The sequence below is a fragment of the Gobius niger genome (genome assembly GCF_951799975.1).
Source record: "Gobius niger genome assembly, chromosome: 1".
NCBI lineage: Eukaryota > Metazoa > Chordata > Actinopteri > Gobiiformes > Gobiidae > Gobius > Gobius niger.
This window is the reverse complement of record NC_136852.1, coordinates 30469816-30489616: the sequence shown is the minus strand read 5'-3', so window position 1 is coordinate 30489616 and position 19801 is coordinate 30469816. Positions and strand designations below refer to the sequence as shown.

At 42.8% G+C, this 19801-nt stretch overlaps 1 protein-coding gene across 1 annotated transcript in view; it reads right to left on the bottom strand.

The window, feature by feature from the left end:
- Positions 1-1102: 1102 nt before the first annotated feature.
- The window catches only part of LOC306965568 (dehydrogenase/reductase SDR family member 13-like), a 31407-nt gene continuing 12708 nt past the window's right edge, over positions 1103-19801 (bottom strand). The window contains exons 2-7 of the mRNA XM_079560047.1: positions 11531-11649; positions 6375-6498; positions 4638-4870; positions 4369-4465; positions 2128-2281; positions 1103-1297 (exon numbers count right to left, since the gene is read on the bottom strand). Coding sequence (XP_079416173.1) covers positions 1195-1297; positions 2128-2281; positions 4369-4465; positions 4638-4870; positions 6375-6498; positions 11531-11649 — 830 coding nt within the window. The 3' untranslated portion in view covers positions 1103-1194. The remainder of the gene's footprint in view (positions 1298-2127; positions 2282-4368; positions 4466-4637; positions 4871-6374; positions 6499-11530; positions 11650-19801) is intronic.

Sequence of the window (19801 nt, the reverse complement as noted above, 5' to 3'; positions counted from 1 at the left end):
CTAAATAAAAATGAAGAGGAGAGACTAAAACCATCCACACTTCCATTGACATTGACTCTGTGCTTTGTTCATGAGGGAGACGCTCCACGAAGCAGAGGACATTGATTAAATATGATTATAATGAATATTAGAAATGCAAAGTCGACTAAATTTACATGTAGTTTTAGTCGACTGAAATTAGACTAAAATTGAAGATATTTTTTGACTAAATCTCGACTAAAATTGAATTACATTTTCGTCAAATGACTAAGTTTAATTCAAATATGTTGTCAAAATGAACACTGGGATGAGGTAAAGGGATTTGTCTGCAGCAATTTTGGGTTTGAGTGGACAGGACAGAACAGGATGAAAGGGGCCGAAGAGCGAGCAGAGACGCCCAGAAGGAAAGAACAACTCTCCTGAAGGCATCTTTTCTTCTTCTTCTTTTTATGCAAAAAAATACGCAGTCAGACAACAGCAACATTTTAATCTTTTAATGTAGCGTGGCTATCAATACAAAAATAGTTCATAATAAAATCTTTTTCATTAAAATGTTGATTGATTTCTAAAGCTACAGTGACATGTTTCCCATCATGAGATGTGTTCTACTGGTTCAGTTTCATATACATACTGTACATGGGGGAAATGTAGAAAAGGCCCTTGATCCTTTTGCTTGTGTCACTGTTGGATCATGTCTTACCTGTTTGAGACTAATAGTAGTTGATTGGAATGATTGATTTACTTAATATAAAGCCACACAGAGGAACGTGTGTGAAGCTTCGTCACAATCATCAATCATCAAATTTAAGTGAAAACATGCAATCGAAAATGCTTCTTTTTTTTTTTAATGTTGCTATGTATGCAGAAGCTTGTCAAAATAGCATTTGAAAAATAAAATGTATGTAATGCCATGTCAAATGATGTTTGGTTACCTGTACGAGGTTTATTCAGGTATCAGCAAGTCAAATCTAGTCATCTTAATGCTCAATTACGATTATTTAAATCCCTGAACGCAACATACCTGATAAGCAAATATTCCATCAAACAGAGGAATGAGAAGAAATTTTATATTCAAATATTAAATATTATCAAACCAGCCTGAAGTGCAGCTGAATGCAATACAAAGACCAACAATAAGATCATTCTGCCCCATTAAATATGTGATTATGCAAACTTCAGTTTTATGTTCTCAAGGCACACAGTTTAAAAGTCTGTTTAAACTCCTGTTAACCTCTCGCTGACCTCCCACAGTTTCTTAGCCACAGCGTCGTCCCTTCCTTTGGCAGAGACTTGTGCCACAGCACAGCCAGAGAAGTACCTGAGGAGAGACAAAAGATTCTCCACTAATGGCTCATAGTAGGGATTCACATTTAGTTACATTATAAAGGTACTGCATTTGACCCATTTTCAGCCTTAGATATTATGAAATATTTTTTCATTGGTTGCTCACAGAAAAAAAAAATGTATTTGGAAGTTTGTAATACATTAGGAAAGTTAGGAATGAGTTTGAACACAATAACAATTACATTTACTCACTCCCTCTTTGCCCTCTTTTATCACAAAGCAATAATCTCCAGTCGGGAGTGGTCGAGTAGGTTTCGGCCGATGGTTTTTTCTCTAACAAAGAAGTTTGTACCTTTATCAGGCTGGTTGATAAAACAGTGCGCAATAAGTATGACACTTTTCAAAATTAGTACGAGGGAGCCTCAATTTAGTGACTTTAATAACACAAAAACCCACAGTTGAAAAGCTCTCCGTCCAATATCCAGTTGATTCGCTGGCCAGCCTGTAGCACTCGGCCAAATACAGCCCTTCTGGTGCGGCAACAGAGAGACACACCAATTTGATATAAGCAATTGGCCAAAACTGGCTTCACCGACCTCCACAGACGCCGTCCATGCCCGACAGTGCTGTCCACACCAAACACACACGTACCAACCCCCGGCTAAAACCTGCTCGACCAGGACCGACTGGAGGTTATCGTGCTGGTGTGAAAGGGCTTTAACACGAGGTATTACAGACCAGATCAAATTATGCATTTTTTCTTTTACACATTCAATGGTCACTTCTACCCCGTGACAGCTGTGGCTACATAGACCATGATGACCAAGTGTGGACACATTAAAGGGGGAGGAATTGGAGTAGTACCTGCCACTGAGGGGCTCCAGTCCCTCCTGAAGAGCGCAGTGCAGAGTGGTCTGAGCGCCCCCTTCTGGGTCCAGGAAGAACAGCTTTGCACAGAGTAAAAGCAGGAGTCGTCTGAACAGACCCAGGTACCGGCCCATTTCAGTCTGCACCAGTCCTGATGAAGAAAATGATTCACCCCATCATCATTCAGCGCCATCTTGTGCTCATGGCCACATGGCTGGTATGACATTGGCTTTGATTTCTGTTTTTGATCATCAATGCAGAGTGACAACAGAAAGTCACTAGTATAATAAGATTATTATTATAGCACTCGTGTTTCACAGCGAGAAGGTCCCAGGTTCGATCCTGTGTGTGGAGTTTGCATGTTCTCTCTGTGTCTGCGTAGGTTTCCTCTGGGCACTCGTGTTTTCATGTGTGTGCGTGAGTGAATGGTGGTGGTGTGCAGTCGCGTTTTTGTCAGTCCGCCGCAGGGGAAACGGTGACACAGTGACGAAATGCCACTGTGTGAAGTCCTTTGGGTGACTTGTGTCAGGTGGAAAGCCCTATTCAAATAAGATTCCATTTTCCTACTCCAACTTATTTACTATAGGCTTTTTTTAATGTCAATTCCTATTTTTTTTTCTGTCATCCATCGACATCGGTGCTGGGCCAGACCAAATTGCCATTTTCATGCAATATGCGAAAGAAAAAGGATCTCTGCTGATGAAAAGCGTGAACTGGTCGAATGCTTGGTCTAGGTATGAAAACCTTTGATAATTCACAAAAGATCAAACGTAATCATCGTAGTGATAAGAGATTTGTGGATGATTCAGACACACGCGGGTTTGTGCAGATAAAGGCACAATGAGGACGATTTCTGCCAGACAAACACATCAGATTAAGAGAACAGCTGCTACAAAGCAGCAAACAGTTATTTGAAGCCGCTGGTGCCTCTGGAGTCTCCCGAACATCGAGGTGTAGGACCCTCCAGAGGCTGCAGTTGTGCATAAATATTCTATCCGGCCTCCCCTAAACTGTTAATTGAAGCTCATGAACAGAAACGGCTGCCGTGGCTCAGAAATACATGAGGACTCATTTTCAAACAGTCTTTTCACTGATGAGCGCCGTGTGGCCCTGGATGGTCAGATCAATGTAGTGGATGGTTGGTGAATGGCCACAATGTCCCAACAAGGTTGTGACGTCAGCAAGGAGGGGGCGGAGTCATGTTTTGGCCTGGAATCATGGGGAGAGAGTTGGTCTGCCCCTTTAGGATCCAAGATGCAAGAATTTTGAAGCTTTCAAATAATGGTACTATGTTAAAATGTAAATGTGTTAAATAAAAATGATAAAATACTGCAATCACATTCATATAATCCTAATTTTCAAGGCCGGAAATTATGCTGACTATCATTTGAGTTGATCATTTAGAAAATCTCATTTGCATAATAATTGTGGTACCCGGTGCATTTAACCATGAGGGAGAGGAATGACCGTGCGGGGAAGGGCGCACGTACATGTGTCGGTGCATTGACAGGTTGATGCCCGTTGTCATGGGAATAAGTTTGTTGAACAGCTGATCGTTGTTATGTGGTTGATGGGTTTGACGTTGGGGGCGCGTGTGAACACGGACTGAACTAACTTCGATGTAAATACAGTAACTAGGGCGGATTCGGCTCGACCCACGAGGCGTCCAACATGTGTGAAAACCCAAGACCAAGAAAAGAGCACAACATGGCAGAGACAACAAGAAACACATGAGCCATTTGCCTTTAGCGACGGACCTGGAGGCTGAGCTTACGTTCTGTTGTTTACTAAACTCCAGGAGGAGGAGGAGGGAATCAAAGATGGTTTGTAGAAAAGTGAGCGATCACTCTGTATTAGACATTTTGGGCATAGTTTTGGTAAATTATTAATGACAGAGTGAGCGCCCGCACTGTGCAAAGATCTTTGACGTGTGAAGTGCTTTCGCGTTGACATCAAGCGCAGCTCATGTTTAGAAAGGTTTAGCTGAAATAAAACTGTGTCATAATGTGGATCTGGTCTGTCCCTGCAGCTCAAGAGGTAATAATGTCCTTTCTCTCTTTTGGGCACTTTATGGGTGTGTTGCACCGGCTGCACCGCCGAACCCTATGCCTGTGGCGGGGCTGAATAAAGGGAATAATCAAGAATAATCAAGAAAAAAAATCAAGAAATATTGAGATTTTTCTACTTGACCATTTCCCACCCCAACATTAAAATGCCGTAAAAGAATTTCTCATGCACCTGGGTGCAGACAGAAGCAGCTGACATTGGTTCCCTCGAGCCGATTTGCCAGTTCTCGAGTGAAGAGCACGTTACAGAGCTTGCTGTGGGCGTAGACCTGAAAGCAGGAGTTTTGATTTGGTCATACAGTTGCCATATTTGAGTTTTAATGACTAGATAGTAAATAAAGGAATCACATTTAGTTCTAAGCTAATCAATAATGTCACGTTAAAATCTGACACAAATGAAGTTATCACCATTTTCACCACAGTTGTTGAGTCTCCTTTTACCTGAAAGTCCTTCTTTGCGTTCCTCTCTCCCTCTGCCAGGTCTTTGGTGGCCTCCAGGAGTTTGAAGTCGATGTGCCCCTTGTCATAGAGCACAGAGGACACCGTGACCACCCGGCTCGGCGCGCTCTGCTTCAGCCGCTCCAGCAGCAGCACAGTCAGGAGGAAATGTCCCAAATGATTCACTCCGAACTCCATCCCAAAGCCCTCCTTAGTGCGCCCCCCACCCATCACTCCTGGAGGAGACACACAGTGTTATGCTAAATGGGCCCTCATTAAACCAATTGCTGGGTTGCAGGTTCGAGAATGTGATGTCACAGGACCCAGTGGGGGCAGGAGCCAGTTTTTCCTATTAACTGCATTACTTTCACAAGTCGTATCTAAAAAGATAGAAGAAGTTTTGGGGATTTAGCTGTTGAGTGCCAACAATCCAGACCATTTTTCATGCTATTTGTAGCAGCACAGCATATTCTGTGTTCTCGTTTGGAAGACGAGACTCTAAGCTCTCCATAGGTGAAAACAGTTTAATTCTACGTGCCTCGGTTCCTGAGAAATTGAAGCTAAATCGAGGCTAGTTTGGATCAAAATCACTGTTTTTTTCTAGATTCAGAGATAATTAGTGTTTTATGAAACGCTCTCCTTTTTGATTAACTCCTCTCTCCAACTCCAACTCCCTCCTCTCTGGACTCACACTAACGTTATGTGAAGAGGAAAATGCCTAAATATCTCTGTTTCAAGTCAATTTTCAATGACAACATTGTTGACACGTTTTGAAAAGCTGCGTGTTATCGATCACATGTGCATTTAAACTGCCTGGTTCTCAGATTGAAGACTTTATCAGGATGTTTCTCAGTCGTCCTTGGACCGACTTTGACCATTTAAAAACTCAGAGACGTTAAAATCTCAACTGTTTCGATCTGTACATGTGAAGCTGCTCTTTCTTTAAAACTCGCTCCGGAGAGTGAGAGAGAAGTATATAAAATGTCCAGATTGTGACTCTTCGCAAGTTGTTGTTGTTGTTGTTGTTGTTGTTATTATCAGTCACTGGGACCATGATGTCTCTGTACAAGACCAAAAATGTCCTCAAAAACAAAATTATTTTACCTCTATATAATATAATAGGCCTTTAGAACGCTGTGATGTCCCTGAAACCAAGCAATTGTATTTTTATCCATTTCAAACACGTACAGTTAGGACAGGCACACAGTACTATTCTATAGCATACTCAAATACCTTTGCTACCCAAAATTGTTTGGGTATGCAGAAAATATCAAAAACAACATAAAATAATTTCTCCTCATAACAACACTGTTCCTGACGCTGCGATTTCACCTGTCTCTTTAAGAAACTGTGTGCCTGTCTGGCACGCCATGAGCCCTTCAGTACGTTTTTGTTTTTTGCATTTCTTCTTTTTTCTATGCGTATATAAATTAGTACAGACAACATAAGCCAGGGGTTTCTTAAAAAAAGTATTTAAAATAGGTAAATGAAAACTTCAGAACAAAATAATAATAGACTAGCACCACAGCCTGTTTTCTCCTCGTTGTTACTCTCAGCTTGTGTCCACTGGGTCAACACCGGCTCGTGCTAGCGCGTTCATGCTGCTGTGCGTGGAATATGATATGATAGATGTTATGATAAGTGCTGTTGTAAAGCGCTATACAAATAAAGGTTGATTGATTGATTGATTGATGATGCCGGGTTTCGGTACATATCCCTAATCAGTAGCCGTATTCAGACCTGCATTGTTGATGAGAAAGTCGAGTCGTGGCTCTGTTTTCAGGAAAGTCTCAACGAAGTCTCGGACCGACTGAAGACTGGACAGATCCAGAGGCATAAACAGCACCTGGTTATTCCCACTCTCCTGAAGAAAGTAGTCAGAAGTTAGTAAGGGCGTCGGTTTGGTTCTGGTGGGGGGGACACTTTCAGCAGAGAATTGTTGTTGATTGGCTCAAGTGCAGTCTCAACACATGGCTAAAACAGCAAAGCACTGTCAGTATGCATCAAATATCTTGTTTTATCTCTTATCGTTGTGGTGTGGTACAATAAACAAATGTAAACCCCACGTTTATTGAGGCAAATATATCTGGGGATGGGTCTCCGGCCTACGCTGGCTGCTCACTGTAGAGGACGAAGTACAATTCATTAAGGCTGCAACGACGCGTACGTAAATACGTCGACGCCGTTTTTGTGCGTCGACGCGTCGCTTGTTTACATTTCACTTCCAGCGTGGCTGCGCGTAATGCAGACGCTGCGAGCGAGGGGGAAAAAGCACGTCAAAAGTCGTCAAAAGTGTGGGAGTATTTCCAGAAACGGCCAAATAATGTTGTTGTATGCATGATGTATGTATGCAAATGTCATATCACAGCAGCACAACTAACCTGGCTAACGCCAGACTGCTGTGTGCGCTCCAATCATTTCGAACTGCAGTATCACTTGTGATTTTAGTCTGGCGTTAGCCAGGCTACAGCACAACGGCCATGAACGAACATGTAAAACGAAAACACCCGCGGCTGCAAGGGCCCCGTATCTCAGTCAAACTACAGTGTTGTTTCACTGATTAATCAACGCGTTGTTACGGGGACAGGCTCTGACAGCGCGCACTCACTCTCCGCCTACTTTGCCGCATATAAAACCAAAACGGAGCAGTCTGCTGAAGTGAATGAGCAGGAGAGACCGACCGCCTTCCCCTGTCTCTCCCAACACGCGAGTAGGCGACTTCTCCGCTCGTGTCCCACACTCGGCTGTCTGTCTCCCAGTGCTCGTTTCGCCTCATGCGCGGCTGCGTCATGTCACCCGTGTCCCGGGCGCAGCTCTCATGTTTTCTCTGCGCGGACTCGGGGCATCGGCCACACACTCATTTAAACTCTCTACTTGTTGTGTCTGGTGGAGAATCAGGACAGTAGTTTGATGAATATACGAGAGTAAAGCCGTGTCTGTGGCCTTTTTGTCTCAAAGAGGAGTTGAATCCACACGAGCACAGTAACTTACAGTAACTCTGGTTCTCTGAATGTGCACAGTCTATAACGGGTTGGGCGACTCACAGGCTAATTCTCAGTGGTCAGACAGAAATAACCGTCAGGTGCAGGTTTCAGTTAGTTTTAAATCAGCGGTTCCTAAACTGTGGGTCAGGGCCAGAAGTGAGAGAATGGGCCCATTTGCCATTTTCCATTTTAAAAAGTGGGGAAAATAGACTAGTCTATTATAGAAAACGCTATCTCAATGGCCGCCGCCTGGGCGCCGCCATGTTTATTTCCCATACCGACTTTGAAGCTAAGCAGGGAAGTGCCTGGTTAGAACTGGGATGGGAGACCGTTCCTCGGATGCTAAGCAGGGAAGTGCCTGGTTAGAACTGGGATGGGAGACCGTTCCTCGGATGCTAAGCAGGGAAGTGCCTGGTTAGAACTGGGATGGGAGACCGTTCCTGATGCTAAGCAGGGAAGGGCCTGGTTAGGACTGGGATGGGAGACCGTTTGGGAACGCGGTGCTGCTGTCCGAGGAAACCCCGCTGTCACTAAAACGCGAGTGCACGAGATCTCACTGCCGTGCGTGTGCGCGCATCCAAACAGGGCGATGTGTGTGTGCGCGTGTGTGTGTTCGTGCGTGTGTGTATGTATGTGTGCGCGCGCATCCAAACAAGGCGATGTGTGCGTGTGTGTGCGTACGTGTGTATGTGTGCGCGTGCGCATCCAAACAGGGGTATGTGTGCGTGTGTGTGCATGTGTGTATGTGTGTGCATGTGTGTGCGTACGTGTGTATGTGTGTGCGTGTGTGTGCATGTGTGTATGTGTGTGCGTGTGTGTGCGTACGTGTGTATGTGTGCGCGTGCGCATCCAAACAGGGGTATGTGTGTGTGTGTGCGTGCGTGCCCAAAACCTGCTCAAACACGAGCCTCTAATCAAACGCGCTGCTCTGACTGATTTATCCTCCGTGTGAGTAAAAGCGAAAATGAAACTACCAGTTAACGAGCGCATGGCCTGCACTGCGTAGTTTTTTTCTTTTTTTTTTTCTTTGCTGCTGTACCTTTTGTTTTCTATTTTGCTTTCACGTATTGTGAGCCCAGAGGTACATTTTATTCTAAAGCAGCTTTGAAAGCATTGCCACTTTTATTGTAAGGTTATAAATACTGTCTAACAACGATCATTAGGCTATTTCAGTTCAATACCTACTCTTTCTTTTTTTATTGTACACTACCGGGATGCACCAAACCACGGGTCCTGCACCGTGAACCAAACCGTTAGAGCTGAACCCCTAATATTTATCCATAATTATTCCACTGTCTCTTGAATCCTGTTCCCCGAGTTCAACGAAAATATTATCGTAGTTTATAAGAAAGGAGCACGGGTGCATCTAACACTCCTATTGCTGTTTGTTTGAAAAAATGTTTTGCCTTCATTCTTTTATTCATTTATAGTGGCCATAGTTTTTGGAATGGCTTGGGAACCACTGGTCTACAGCTGAACTGTGTGACGGGTTGGACATTTCTTTGTAATCACTCATAATCTCAGAATATCACATGTGGAGACTAGCGAGGCATGGCCGAAGGCCGGGTCTCAGCTAGTAGTAAATAAATAAATAAAAGCCATGCCATTTGGACACATCAATGTTTTTTTCTTCATTTTAAATGAAAAAATAATCGGTAACATGAAAAATAATCGATAGATTAATCGAAAAAATAATCGATAGATTAATTGATTAATCGAAAAAATAATCGATAGATTAATCGATAGAAAAATAATCGTTAGTTGCAGCCTTACAATTCATTATCATTTAAATAAGAATGTATGTTAAAAAGGTTCAATAATATCATTTTGTTATGGTCGACCCAGATTCTTATTGGTCGACTAAATTCACGCACTTTTGCAACAACTAAGATGCTTTCAATTTACATAACACCAGAGGCCTGTGGGAGGTCTATCTTTTACCTTGGGTTACAATTTCATTTAAAAACAGATATATCAAAGTTTTACAGACAGAGTGACGTTTGAATTGTTTGTGTAAAATGCTTTTGAAAAAAAAACAAAAAAAACTTTGAGGACAGAACTGAGGACGGAGAGGCCTCTCCTGCGTGCGCATAAGCAGCTGAGATCAGCGGCTCTGTGTCTTGACCTCAGACACCCTGGTTCTCCAGTGAAATAGCCGATACGTGAGTCTGATGCCTATCCACTGTCTGCGGCTCTACTGAAAAATACGGGAGAAACGAAACCGAAAGTGGCTATAAGCTCTGTTGTGTCCGTCTCCGCTTCATTCGGGCTTTTTCAGAGGTAAATAAGACGAGGAGCTAACGTGAACCGTTTTATCACTGCACCATGCAGCGCAAAAGTCGAACAAATGAGGCGGCCTGAGAGGACGTCACACGGAACCACGCAGGCGGTGCATTTCACAGTAAAGCACATAGCTCGTGTTTACTTATTATGAGAAGCCATCGAGATGAGGAAAGTGCACCAACATCTATGAACCGGGATGATGGAGGATGCACCTTATCCCACACCTGGGATGCCGTCCTGGAGAAGGCGCCAGCCCGTAATAGTAAGCTCTCCCTACTGACTGGAAAATCCATGTAAGTTGTCTACAACTAGGGATGCACCGATACCACTTTTTCTAAAACCGATACGAGTACGAGTACTTGGATTTAAGTACTCGCCGATACCGAATACCGATACGAGTACAAGGCATTTTCTTCAACATTCTTACTTTTTTTTTTTACAGCAGATTGGTTTGTAATTAGTAAATTTACTCATCTACATTTCCTTAAGTAAAGTAGGCAACACATTTAAGAGCAGTTATATTAGAATGGTGCTGATGCCATTTATTTATTTTTTATTTTCATTCAATATAATTTTTAATGTTTAATTTTTATTGCACTGTCCATCATAGACAGAAAAGCCCATGTCCAAAATCTCCCCAATGCCTAAGCTTTATTCATTTATGTATTTTTATTTAACAATAGTATTGAGATGGTTACTCTCTTTTCGTCTTTACTTCAGCTCCGTGTAGATTTTCTCGTGTGTTTTGTAGCAACTTAGCGAGTAGCTACAGCGTTTTCATTGTTCTGCTGCAGCTCATTTTCGCTCAATATAAACATGCTGTATCTCTTTTATTTGGATTTTCTGAGGACTTTTTAGTCGCTGGGTTAGTTTTTCAGATGAATAAACCCCTGGGCTTAAAACGGCGTCAGAATGGCCAAAACTGCGCTAGCCGCGAGTTAGCAACGTTAGCCTGTATGTTGTGAACACTGCAGACGCTGCAGCACTAACAACATTTAGCTCTGGTTAAATCCAGCACAGACTCTGATTTAGAGAGCGCAGTCTGTAATAAAGTCAGCTCTATGTGGATTATTGTATTTCCACTAAAGAATTCTCCAGTTTGTTGCTATTTTCTCTCCTCAGCTGAGAGGTGCGCCTCGTAGGTGCGCTGGCCGCACGTCAAATGGTATCGGTTTCTGGTATCGGGACCTCATGAATGAGTACGAGTATGAGTACAAGCCTGTGGTATCGGCCCGATACCCGATACTGGTATCGGTATCGGTGCATCCCTATCTACAACACGTCACCTCCACCACCAGGTGACGCTTCTGAGGAAGATCACAGGAGGTGATCGAAACTAGTGAAGCAGGTACACACTGTCTCACTAAAAGAACAAAACAGTAATAGTCTAATCTAAGAAGACAGTATGAACCTTTTACAAAGTAAACAAAATCTAATCTTGTGACAATCCATGGTCAGAGAAATCACAGTTTGAATGGTCACATTTAGCAAACATCAAAAGGGTACAATTGTCGTATAATACACTGCTCTTAGAACATACACCTCATGTATTGTGGTCCAGTAACTTCTTGTACTGAACAAGAGAATGATCTGTTCACACACTACAATGTAAATTGTAAATAGACTCACTCTCCTGATGTCACGCACAGCGGCCTCAGCTCGCTCTCTGCTGCGACAGGCCAGAATCACACGGGCTCCTCTTTTGGCCAGATCCAGAGCGGTGGCCTTTCCTATGCCTGTGTTACTCCCTGCACAAACCAAAAGGAACATTCAGATTGTTGTACAACAATAAAAAAGTAACAAATGCACAAGTAACGATTGTAAATATTAAAATAGCTTACACTTATAATTCATTTTACAAGCCCTTGTTGACAGGTTTCTCAAAGCGCTACACTACAGTCATTATTCGTTCAGTCTATACTCAGTGGTGCCCTGAGGTAGACTGACACAACTGAGGCTGCCAATCTGCGCCATCGCCCCCCCTCAGTCCCAGTGTCACTGCTTGCTCTCACAGAAGTTTTTGTGATTGAAATGCACAGTATTTGCACTGCTATTTCATTAATAAATACAGCTGACCAAAATAGTGGCCACGTGAGCAATGAGGAAAAAAAAGAGTAAAAGAAATGTGTGCAAACGCAGCCAGCGATCGAGATAGACACAGGTATTGCTCCATGCGGGAAGTCTCCCGCATTCATTCAACAGACAACAAGCTCAAATGACAGAAAGTTATTGACGTGTAGTGTTCTTTGGAGCCAGTGCTCACCGCAGAAAAGAAAAGGAAAGAGAGAGATAGGGAATAAGTGTCTGAGCTGGAGCACGGTTCGGTTCCCGGAGCGAAACAGAGAAACTCAGGTTCTGGCAACAATTCCTCACTTTAGAATTAAGTTCTTGGTCAATGTTGAGTCGAGCTATGCATGTGTAAACACAGAGGAGAGTGCGCAAGTTGGGACACAAACATTTTTCATATTCCCATTTCATTTCCCAGCAACTTTATGCAAGGCAAGGCAACTTTATTTATACCGCGCATTTCGTACACAAGGCAACTCAATGCACCTGATTTTAAAATCAGGTTTACAGACAATTCTTTAACAGAAACAGCTCCTAGTTTTGGACAATGGATGACTTCTGCGTGTTAAATGAAACTGGAGGAAAGCATTTGTTTTTGTTTGAGCAGATGTTTGTATAAACCTTCATGACGGGGACTGCAGATGGACTTAAGATTAGTGCATTTTGTACATTGTGTTCATGTTTTTATATGTAGACTAGTTTTCTTGTTCAGTGGAGAGAGTGCCAGAGCAAAACTCTTTTTATTACTTTTGGTACCTTGTACTCAAACTTGTCACTGTCAAATAAACCAATAAAATAAATAAATCAGCTAAATGTATTTAGTCTTCTGATGCAATAATACAATCTATTTGAAAATTTAAATCGATCAATATAAGAAAAAACAAACAAAATCAGGAATTTTTTTCCGAGTCGCACCCAGAGCACATGGCTAATTAACACACTGAGTCCCGTTTTTTGCAGGGTTTTTTTTTTATTACGAAACGAGACCCTCTAATAGATGTTATGTGTGATCAGACATTTGTGCATCAGACATTTGGCCACATGGTTACATATTGCTTCTGCAGTCTCATTTCTCTCTTTCTGCTGCTGGACCTTATTTGACTGAAATCTGATAAACTGTGTGTGCATTCAGATCGCTTCTTTCTCTTGTGATGTGGTGCGTTCGTGAGGTGCTTTCTTTTCCATGTGGACTTTTAGGAGCCACGTTGCTGAACCGGGAGCCGAAGCTCATTTCCGCAGAGCAGCTCGTTCTGGGCAGTGTTTTAATTAAACTTGTGTGGACTCAGAGGCGCTACAGCCGCTGTAATGTCTCTCTGTCCACTGTGCCTGCATGTCTGCTCAGCCCACTTTTCCCCGCTGAGTGGAGACAAGAGAAGACACGCACAGATCTGTAAAACTGATAAAACTCCTATTTGAGTTCTTTTCATATTCCCCAAATCCTCTATTGCTGTAAAATGAAAACAAATGTTTAAATGTTTAAAACATCCTATATCATGCTATTTTAGCCATTCCAAAGTTAAGTATAGGCATTTATATGATATATTGTACCTCTACCACTATGGAGCACTCATTTTTGTGATAAATATAAGTGTTTTCTGGAGGTATTTTTCGAACCCGGAAGACACAACGCTTCGATTCAGTTAACTCCGCCCCCCTCTCTCCGCACATATAACTTTACCGTAATATAAATAAACAGCAATAAGTGAAATTGCTTCACGATGCAGTTATAAGGAGTTGACATCTGCAACACAGCTTCATAAATGGCTAACACACATGCTAATATGCTAACACACAAGCTAACACGCGTTTGGATTGACTCACTGCTCTGGTCCATCACTGTTTACATTATGGGACTTACGTTGGTTATAAAAGTTAATCCACTTTGATTCTGGCGACAGGAAGCCCGACAGGAGCTTCGACGCCGATTCGGGAGGGACTATAGAGAGCATCCCGACCAGCTCCATCACTGTGTGGTTCTTCTACAGAGGGACTATAGAGAGCATCCTGACCAGCTCCATCACTGTGTGGTTCTTCTACAGAGGGACTATAGAGAGCATCCTGACCAGCTCCATCACTGTGTGGTTCTTCTACAGAGGGACTATAGAGAGCATCCTGACCAGCTCCATCACTGTGAGGTTCTTCTACAGAGGGACTATAGAGAGCATCCTGACCAGCTCCATCACTGTGAGGTTCTTCTACAGAGGGACTACAGAGAGCATCCTGACCAGCTCCATCACTGTGAGGTTCTTCTACAGAGGGACTATAGAGAGCATCCTGACCAGCTCCATCACTGTGAGGTTCTTCTACAGAGGGACTACAGAGAGCATCCTGACCAGCTCCATCACTGTGAGGTTCTTCTACAGAGGGACTATAGAGAGCATCCTGACCATCACTGTGTGGTTCTTCTACAGAGGGACTATAGAGAGCATCCTGACCAGCTCCATCACTGTGAGGTTCTTCTACAGAGGGACTATAGAGAGCATCCTGACCAGCTCCATCACTGTGAGGTTCTTCTACAGAGAGACTATAGAGAGCATCCTGACCAGCTCCATCACTGTGTGGTTCTTCTACAGAGGGACTATAGAGAGCATCCTGACCAGCTCCATCACTGTGAGGTTCTTCTACAGAGAGACTATAGAGAGCATCCTGACCAGCTCCATCACTGTGTGGTTCTTCTACAGAGGGACTATAGAGAGCATCCTGACCAGCTCCATCACTGTGTGGTTCTTCTACAGAGGGACTATAGAGAGCATCCCGACCAGCTCCATCACTGTGTGAAACAGCGCCAGCACTGCCTCCTGCAGAAGGAGCCTCCAGCGCATCGTGGGAGCAGCGGAGAAGATCTGCGGAGCCCCTCTCCCCCTCCATTAAGGACATGTACTCCACCCGTCTCACCTGCAAAGGGGACCCTACGCACCCATCACATACACCATTCATACACCAGGCTGTCAGGAAGCTGAACTCATGCCCTCCCTGTGCTCCCACCCCTCTCCCCCCCTCCATCAAGGATGAGAGAAATATAATTTCAAATTATTCACAAATGCTTTGACAAATAAAACATCGTTGAATCTTTGTATACTATAAGCTCAAGATTACGACTATAATACGCCTATATTATGTTTTTGTTGCTTCTTGTTCTTGTTTCTCCATACCTCGCACTTCCTCAACACAAACGCCATGTACAACCCTTCATGCTCCCAAGAACCAAATGTTTATTAGTCTAACCCCTCACCCTTGTCTGCTTCTCCTTTGTCTGTGCTTTGTGAAAGCTTTGTTCAGTGTATCAATAATTTAAAAAAAATGACTTTGTGCCTCACTCAAACCCAGGGCAAACATTAACCAATAGGTACAGCTCCCACTAAACCAGGGCTAAGGTTAAAAAGAGAGTACATTTTTGTTTGTACATGATGTGGCAAAAAGATAGATAGTAATGTTCGTAGGATCAGTATGAGCTATTTCTCTATTCTTCTCTATTATTCTTCTTCTCTATTTCTCAGATTTTTTAAAATCGACTATTATATTCACCATAGCCCTTTTTGTTAAACTGTAGTAAAATGCAAAGAAAAGTGGAGTGAAGAGATTTGACAGGGGGTCATAGTAGACATTATTTCACGCAGCTGTTTAAGGTTTTTTTTTCTTCCGCATTATGTTGCGCTGCTGCTGCTCACGTGCACTTGTAAACAACTCCTCGTGTTCGGCCACGGCTCGGTTCGTTTGTGTAAGTGTGAGCGCGGGCCGTTCGGGGCATCCAGGCCTTTCCTCAAACGAGCTGGAGAGTGGCACGGTTCGGATGTCAAGTGTGAGTGCGCCCTAAGGCGCTACAACTACAGTTGAACTTGGGCTTGCCTTTTGCTACCCATGAGAACACAGGCAAGTTCCTTAGACCTATGTGGACAAGACATTTCTCGTTTGAAAGCTAAGAACCTCCACAATTCAGTGACTGGGTAGCAGGGCTGGACTGGCCATCGGGAGATTCGGGAGTTTTCCCGGTGGGCCGACGTACTTTTGGGCCGGATGGGCCAATCACACCGAAATAAGGCCCATAATACCTTACACCGGCCCACAATTAATGGGAAAAGCCATCAGAATCTCCATCATTACATTTACGCAAATACACAACTTCTCCACTAGAGGGATGTGACACCTTTTATACCCCTCTAGTGAGTCATGGTTCACAGATAATCTTGTATAATGAGCAATGGGCCTCTGGGACATAACACTCATGCCCCTCACATTGTGAATATAAGAGGAAATAGTTTATTGTAACTCCCTCCAGGACCCACAGAACCTCAGACCTCTATTTTTTATAAATTTTAGACAAATGTTTGCAAAGAAGTGCATGCTGGGAGTTGTCAGGTGACTCTGTCTTGCCCCTCGTCGTCAGTGCAGTTTGTAAATCTTCTAGTTTCCATTGAAAGGATTTACAATGTTTGGCCTTTTTGGGACTTCTGTTCTCACTCCTCACCTCCTGAACTCTGTGGTGAGTTTCACCATTTTATCTTGAATCTACAGTGCGATAATTTGGTTGGTTTTGAGAAGTTTATTTGTGTTGCAGTCTCGAGAGGAACTTCATTAACGGAACGCACATTTTAAGATTGTTAAGTAATTTTACAAAAGTTCCTTCAAGTTATAAATGACAAGATTGAGGTGTTGAATGCTATGAGGTGTTAGCCTGAATGTTTCCTGAAACAAAATGCAACTATTGTCCTCGATTTGTAGCTTATACTGTTTTAGTTCAAGCCAAGGGTTTATTGTTTTGCTCATCACCTCAACAGTTTTTTTTTTTTTTTTTTTTGCGGGCCAGTCTTGACCCAAAAGTCCCGGGCCGATTTTTTCTGCCAGTCCAGCCCTGCTGGGTAGTAACTGATGGAGGCGGCAATAGCTCTATTAGGACTTTATTAAACCAGGTACTGAGAATGTGAAAGTAGTCTGTAAATGTTCTTCATCTGCGTAATGATCCCAAGTAAAAAAAATGTAGCCAACATTAAAGTTACTCTTAGCGATCCCGTTTAGCTGGTCCAGCAACGTTGCATTCCTATCAAGCGCCACCATGTGCACCACCATGTGCGCCACCATGTGCGCCACCATGTGCGCCACCATGTGCACCACACTCTAACAGCAGAAGGAGACCCCCACAGGCCCCCGCACCATGTAGCAAATGTTTGAAGCAGAAGACACAGCGACATTTAGCAGCTAACAGTTTAGTATTATGGCAGAAGTTTACAAAAAGATGGTGAGCAGATAAACATCTGACTGACCTGCTCTGATGCAGCTGAAATCCTTGTGAAATGTCCGTTTGTTTATTAATCCAATATCTACAGGAGCTGTCAGCTCTTTTTCCTCCTTATGATCACAAAACAAAGCAGGCACCAGAGGCTGAGGCGTTCAACGGTTGTGGGAAAAACAAGTTCTGCATGAAAATATTATTTTCTAAATTCCAAAAAAAGAGAGTCTTTCATGAAAGTTGCAGTTTAGCAAATCAATATAAGTGTCATAATGTTTACTTTGCTATATATCTTATTTATGCTGATAAATGTGTTCATTACTCCACCTGCTGACGAAGAACATTCAAAAAGACATCAAGGCAGCTTTAACTCATGTAAATGTGTTTTAGTAATTGTGAATAAATTGTCATTACTATTCTAGGGAAACAAATAGACAATATTTATGAATATCATACTTCTAAAATGTTGATAAAAGTAGGGCTGTCCCCGAGCAAAGATTTTCTTGGTCGACCAAAAACTTGCCCTAAGCAGCTATTGGTCGACTAATTTCTCGGGGGCGTGACATAACGCTGACGAAACTACAACTTTTCTGACCCAAACTGCACTCAAAAGACATAAAACTTTAGGAGCTCGTGCTGCAACTACTATTTATACATTTAAGCAACTTCAAAGGTGCATTTATATGTGGAAAGTCACATTAATCTCACCTTTAATCTCAGACTCCAGCTATCTCCCTCACTCCTGCATCTGCTGCTGTACATGTGCTGTCCATACATCCATATAATCCAAATAAAGCAGTAGTTCTCTTCTTCCATCATCGTCCATGTTCTCGTCTTATTTATTTCGGAAAAAAGCCAGAATGAAGCGGACACAACGGGTCTATGAGCTGCTGAGCCTGACCTGACCTACTTTCGGTTTCATTTCCCAAATGTTTTAGTAAAGCCCTGCCAGAGGACAGGTGCAAGACTATCGGCTATTTCACTGTAGAACCAGGGTATTTGTGGTTTAAACAACTGTGGAGGTCTGGCCTATAGAAGGCAACATCTCGTCAAGACACAGAGCCGCTCGACCTTTTAGCCGACCAGTGAGAATCTTGGTCGACCACGACGGCATCGACCAATAACTTGACTAAACGATCAAACGGGGGCAGCCCTGGATACAATACCATATATCGTGTGTTTTGTGATCGTTCACCTATTCTACAACCAGAATGAATACATACATGATCCATTTCAACTTTGACCAGCAGATCACTAAAGTCGTTCAATCATGTTTCAGAATCAGAAACAGAAAAGCTTTTAATGCCATTGTCAACAGGTTCAAAAACTAGGATTTTTTCTCAGTGAGACGTGCGACATTAAACATAAAAACATATAACACCGAGAGCTATAAAGCTATAAAACTATAAAGCTTTAGTGGCATGCATAAAGAATATTAAAATAAATAAGATAAAATAAATCAAAAATCAAGCATTTCCTTTCCCGCGCTGACCTTGTAAAACTAATGTTTGTCCTCATCTTGACTAGATTAGATTACTGTAATGTCCTCTGCTGTGGCCTCACTAAAAAAGAGCCTTGAATCGCCTCCAAGTGCATGGTCCGAACTTTAGCAGCCAGGCTCTTGACTGGCACAAACAGATATGACCACATAATTCCATGGCCTCCCTTTTGCCATTTAGAATTGGTTTTAACATTTTACTTCATACTTTTATTTAAAGTGCTGAAAGGCCCTGCCCCTCCCTAAATCCAGGACCTGGTCACTCCCGTACCATAGACTGTAAAATTCCGCTTATGCAGTGGTTCCCAACCTTTTTTGTCCCACGTAAGCTGCCCCGTGAAGCATTACTTTATACTCAGAGCACCCCCTAACTCGAGGATCCTGCCAACATTTTGACAAAGTGAGTAACCTAGCATGGAATATTCAGTATCAAGTAGAGCTTTATGTTCAAAATAAACCTACATTCTCAAAGCTCTAATTGAAAAACAAACAAACTTTTCTTTGTAAGTTATATTGAAATTCTACTCAGTTTCACCTAATTTTCTTTTTAAATCTGAGGCCATACGAGCAATAGCGATGTCGTCACATCCGGGGCGGTATAAAGGTCGGTAGGCAGAACACGAGATAACAGTCCATCATGAGTGAACTGCTGTGTCATAAACTGTACTAGTAATCTAACGAGTGCAGAAGGAGCTTCTTTCATCTGCCGCTGGAGCCACAAAGAAGGAAGGCATGGGTGAACCACACGACGACCCCAAATGTCCGTCAACGCTGGTGTGTGGAGCCTTTACAAATCTGCTGCCAAAGCTCCTCAAATAAATGTAGCCAAGAAGGAAGATTGTCATCTGATTTTGAGTTGTTTACTTTTGGTTACCTTTTTTAAGACTTCCCAAGGTGACTTTTTCATTTCTTCAAGTTGATTTATGTGCTTAAATGAACTATCTGGAGTTTAAAAATGTTAAGTATTTTTTAAGTATTTTCATCCCCCTACATGTTCCAGCCATGTCGTAATGTGTAGAATGAGCCCAGACCTGTTCACCACAACTGCCTCTAAAATCCTGCACTGTCACTGCTCCGAAGTGCTGTCATGCACAAACTTAAAGGGATATTT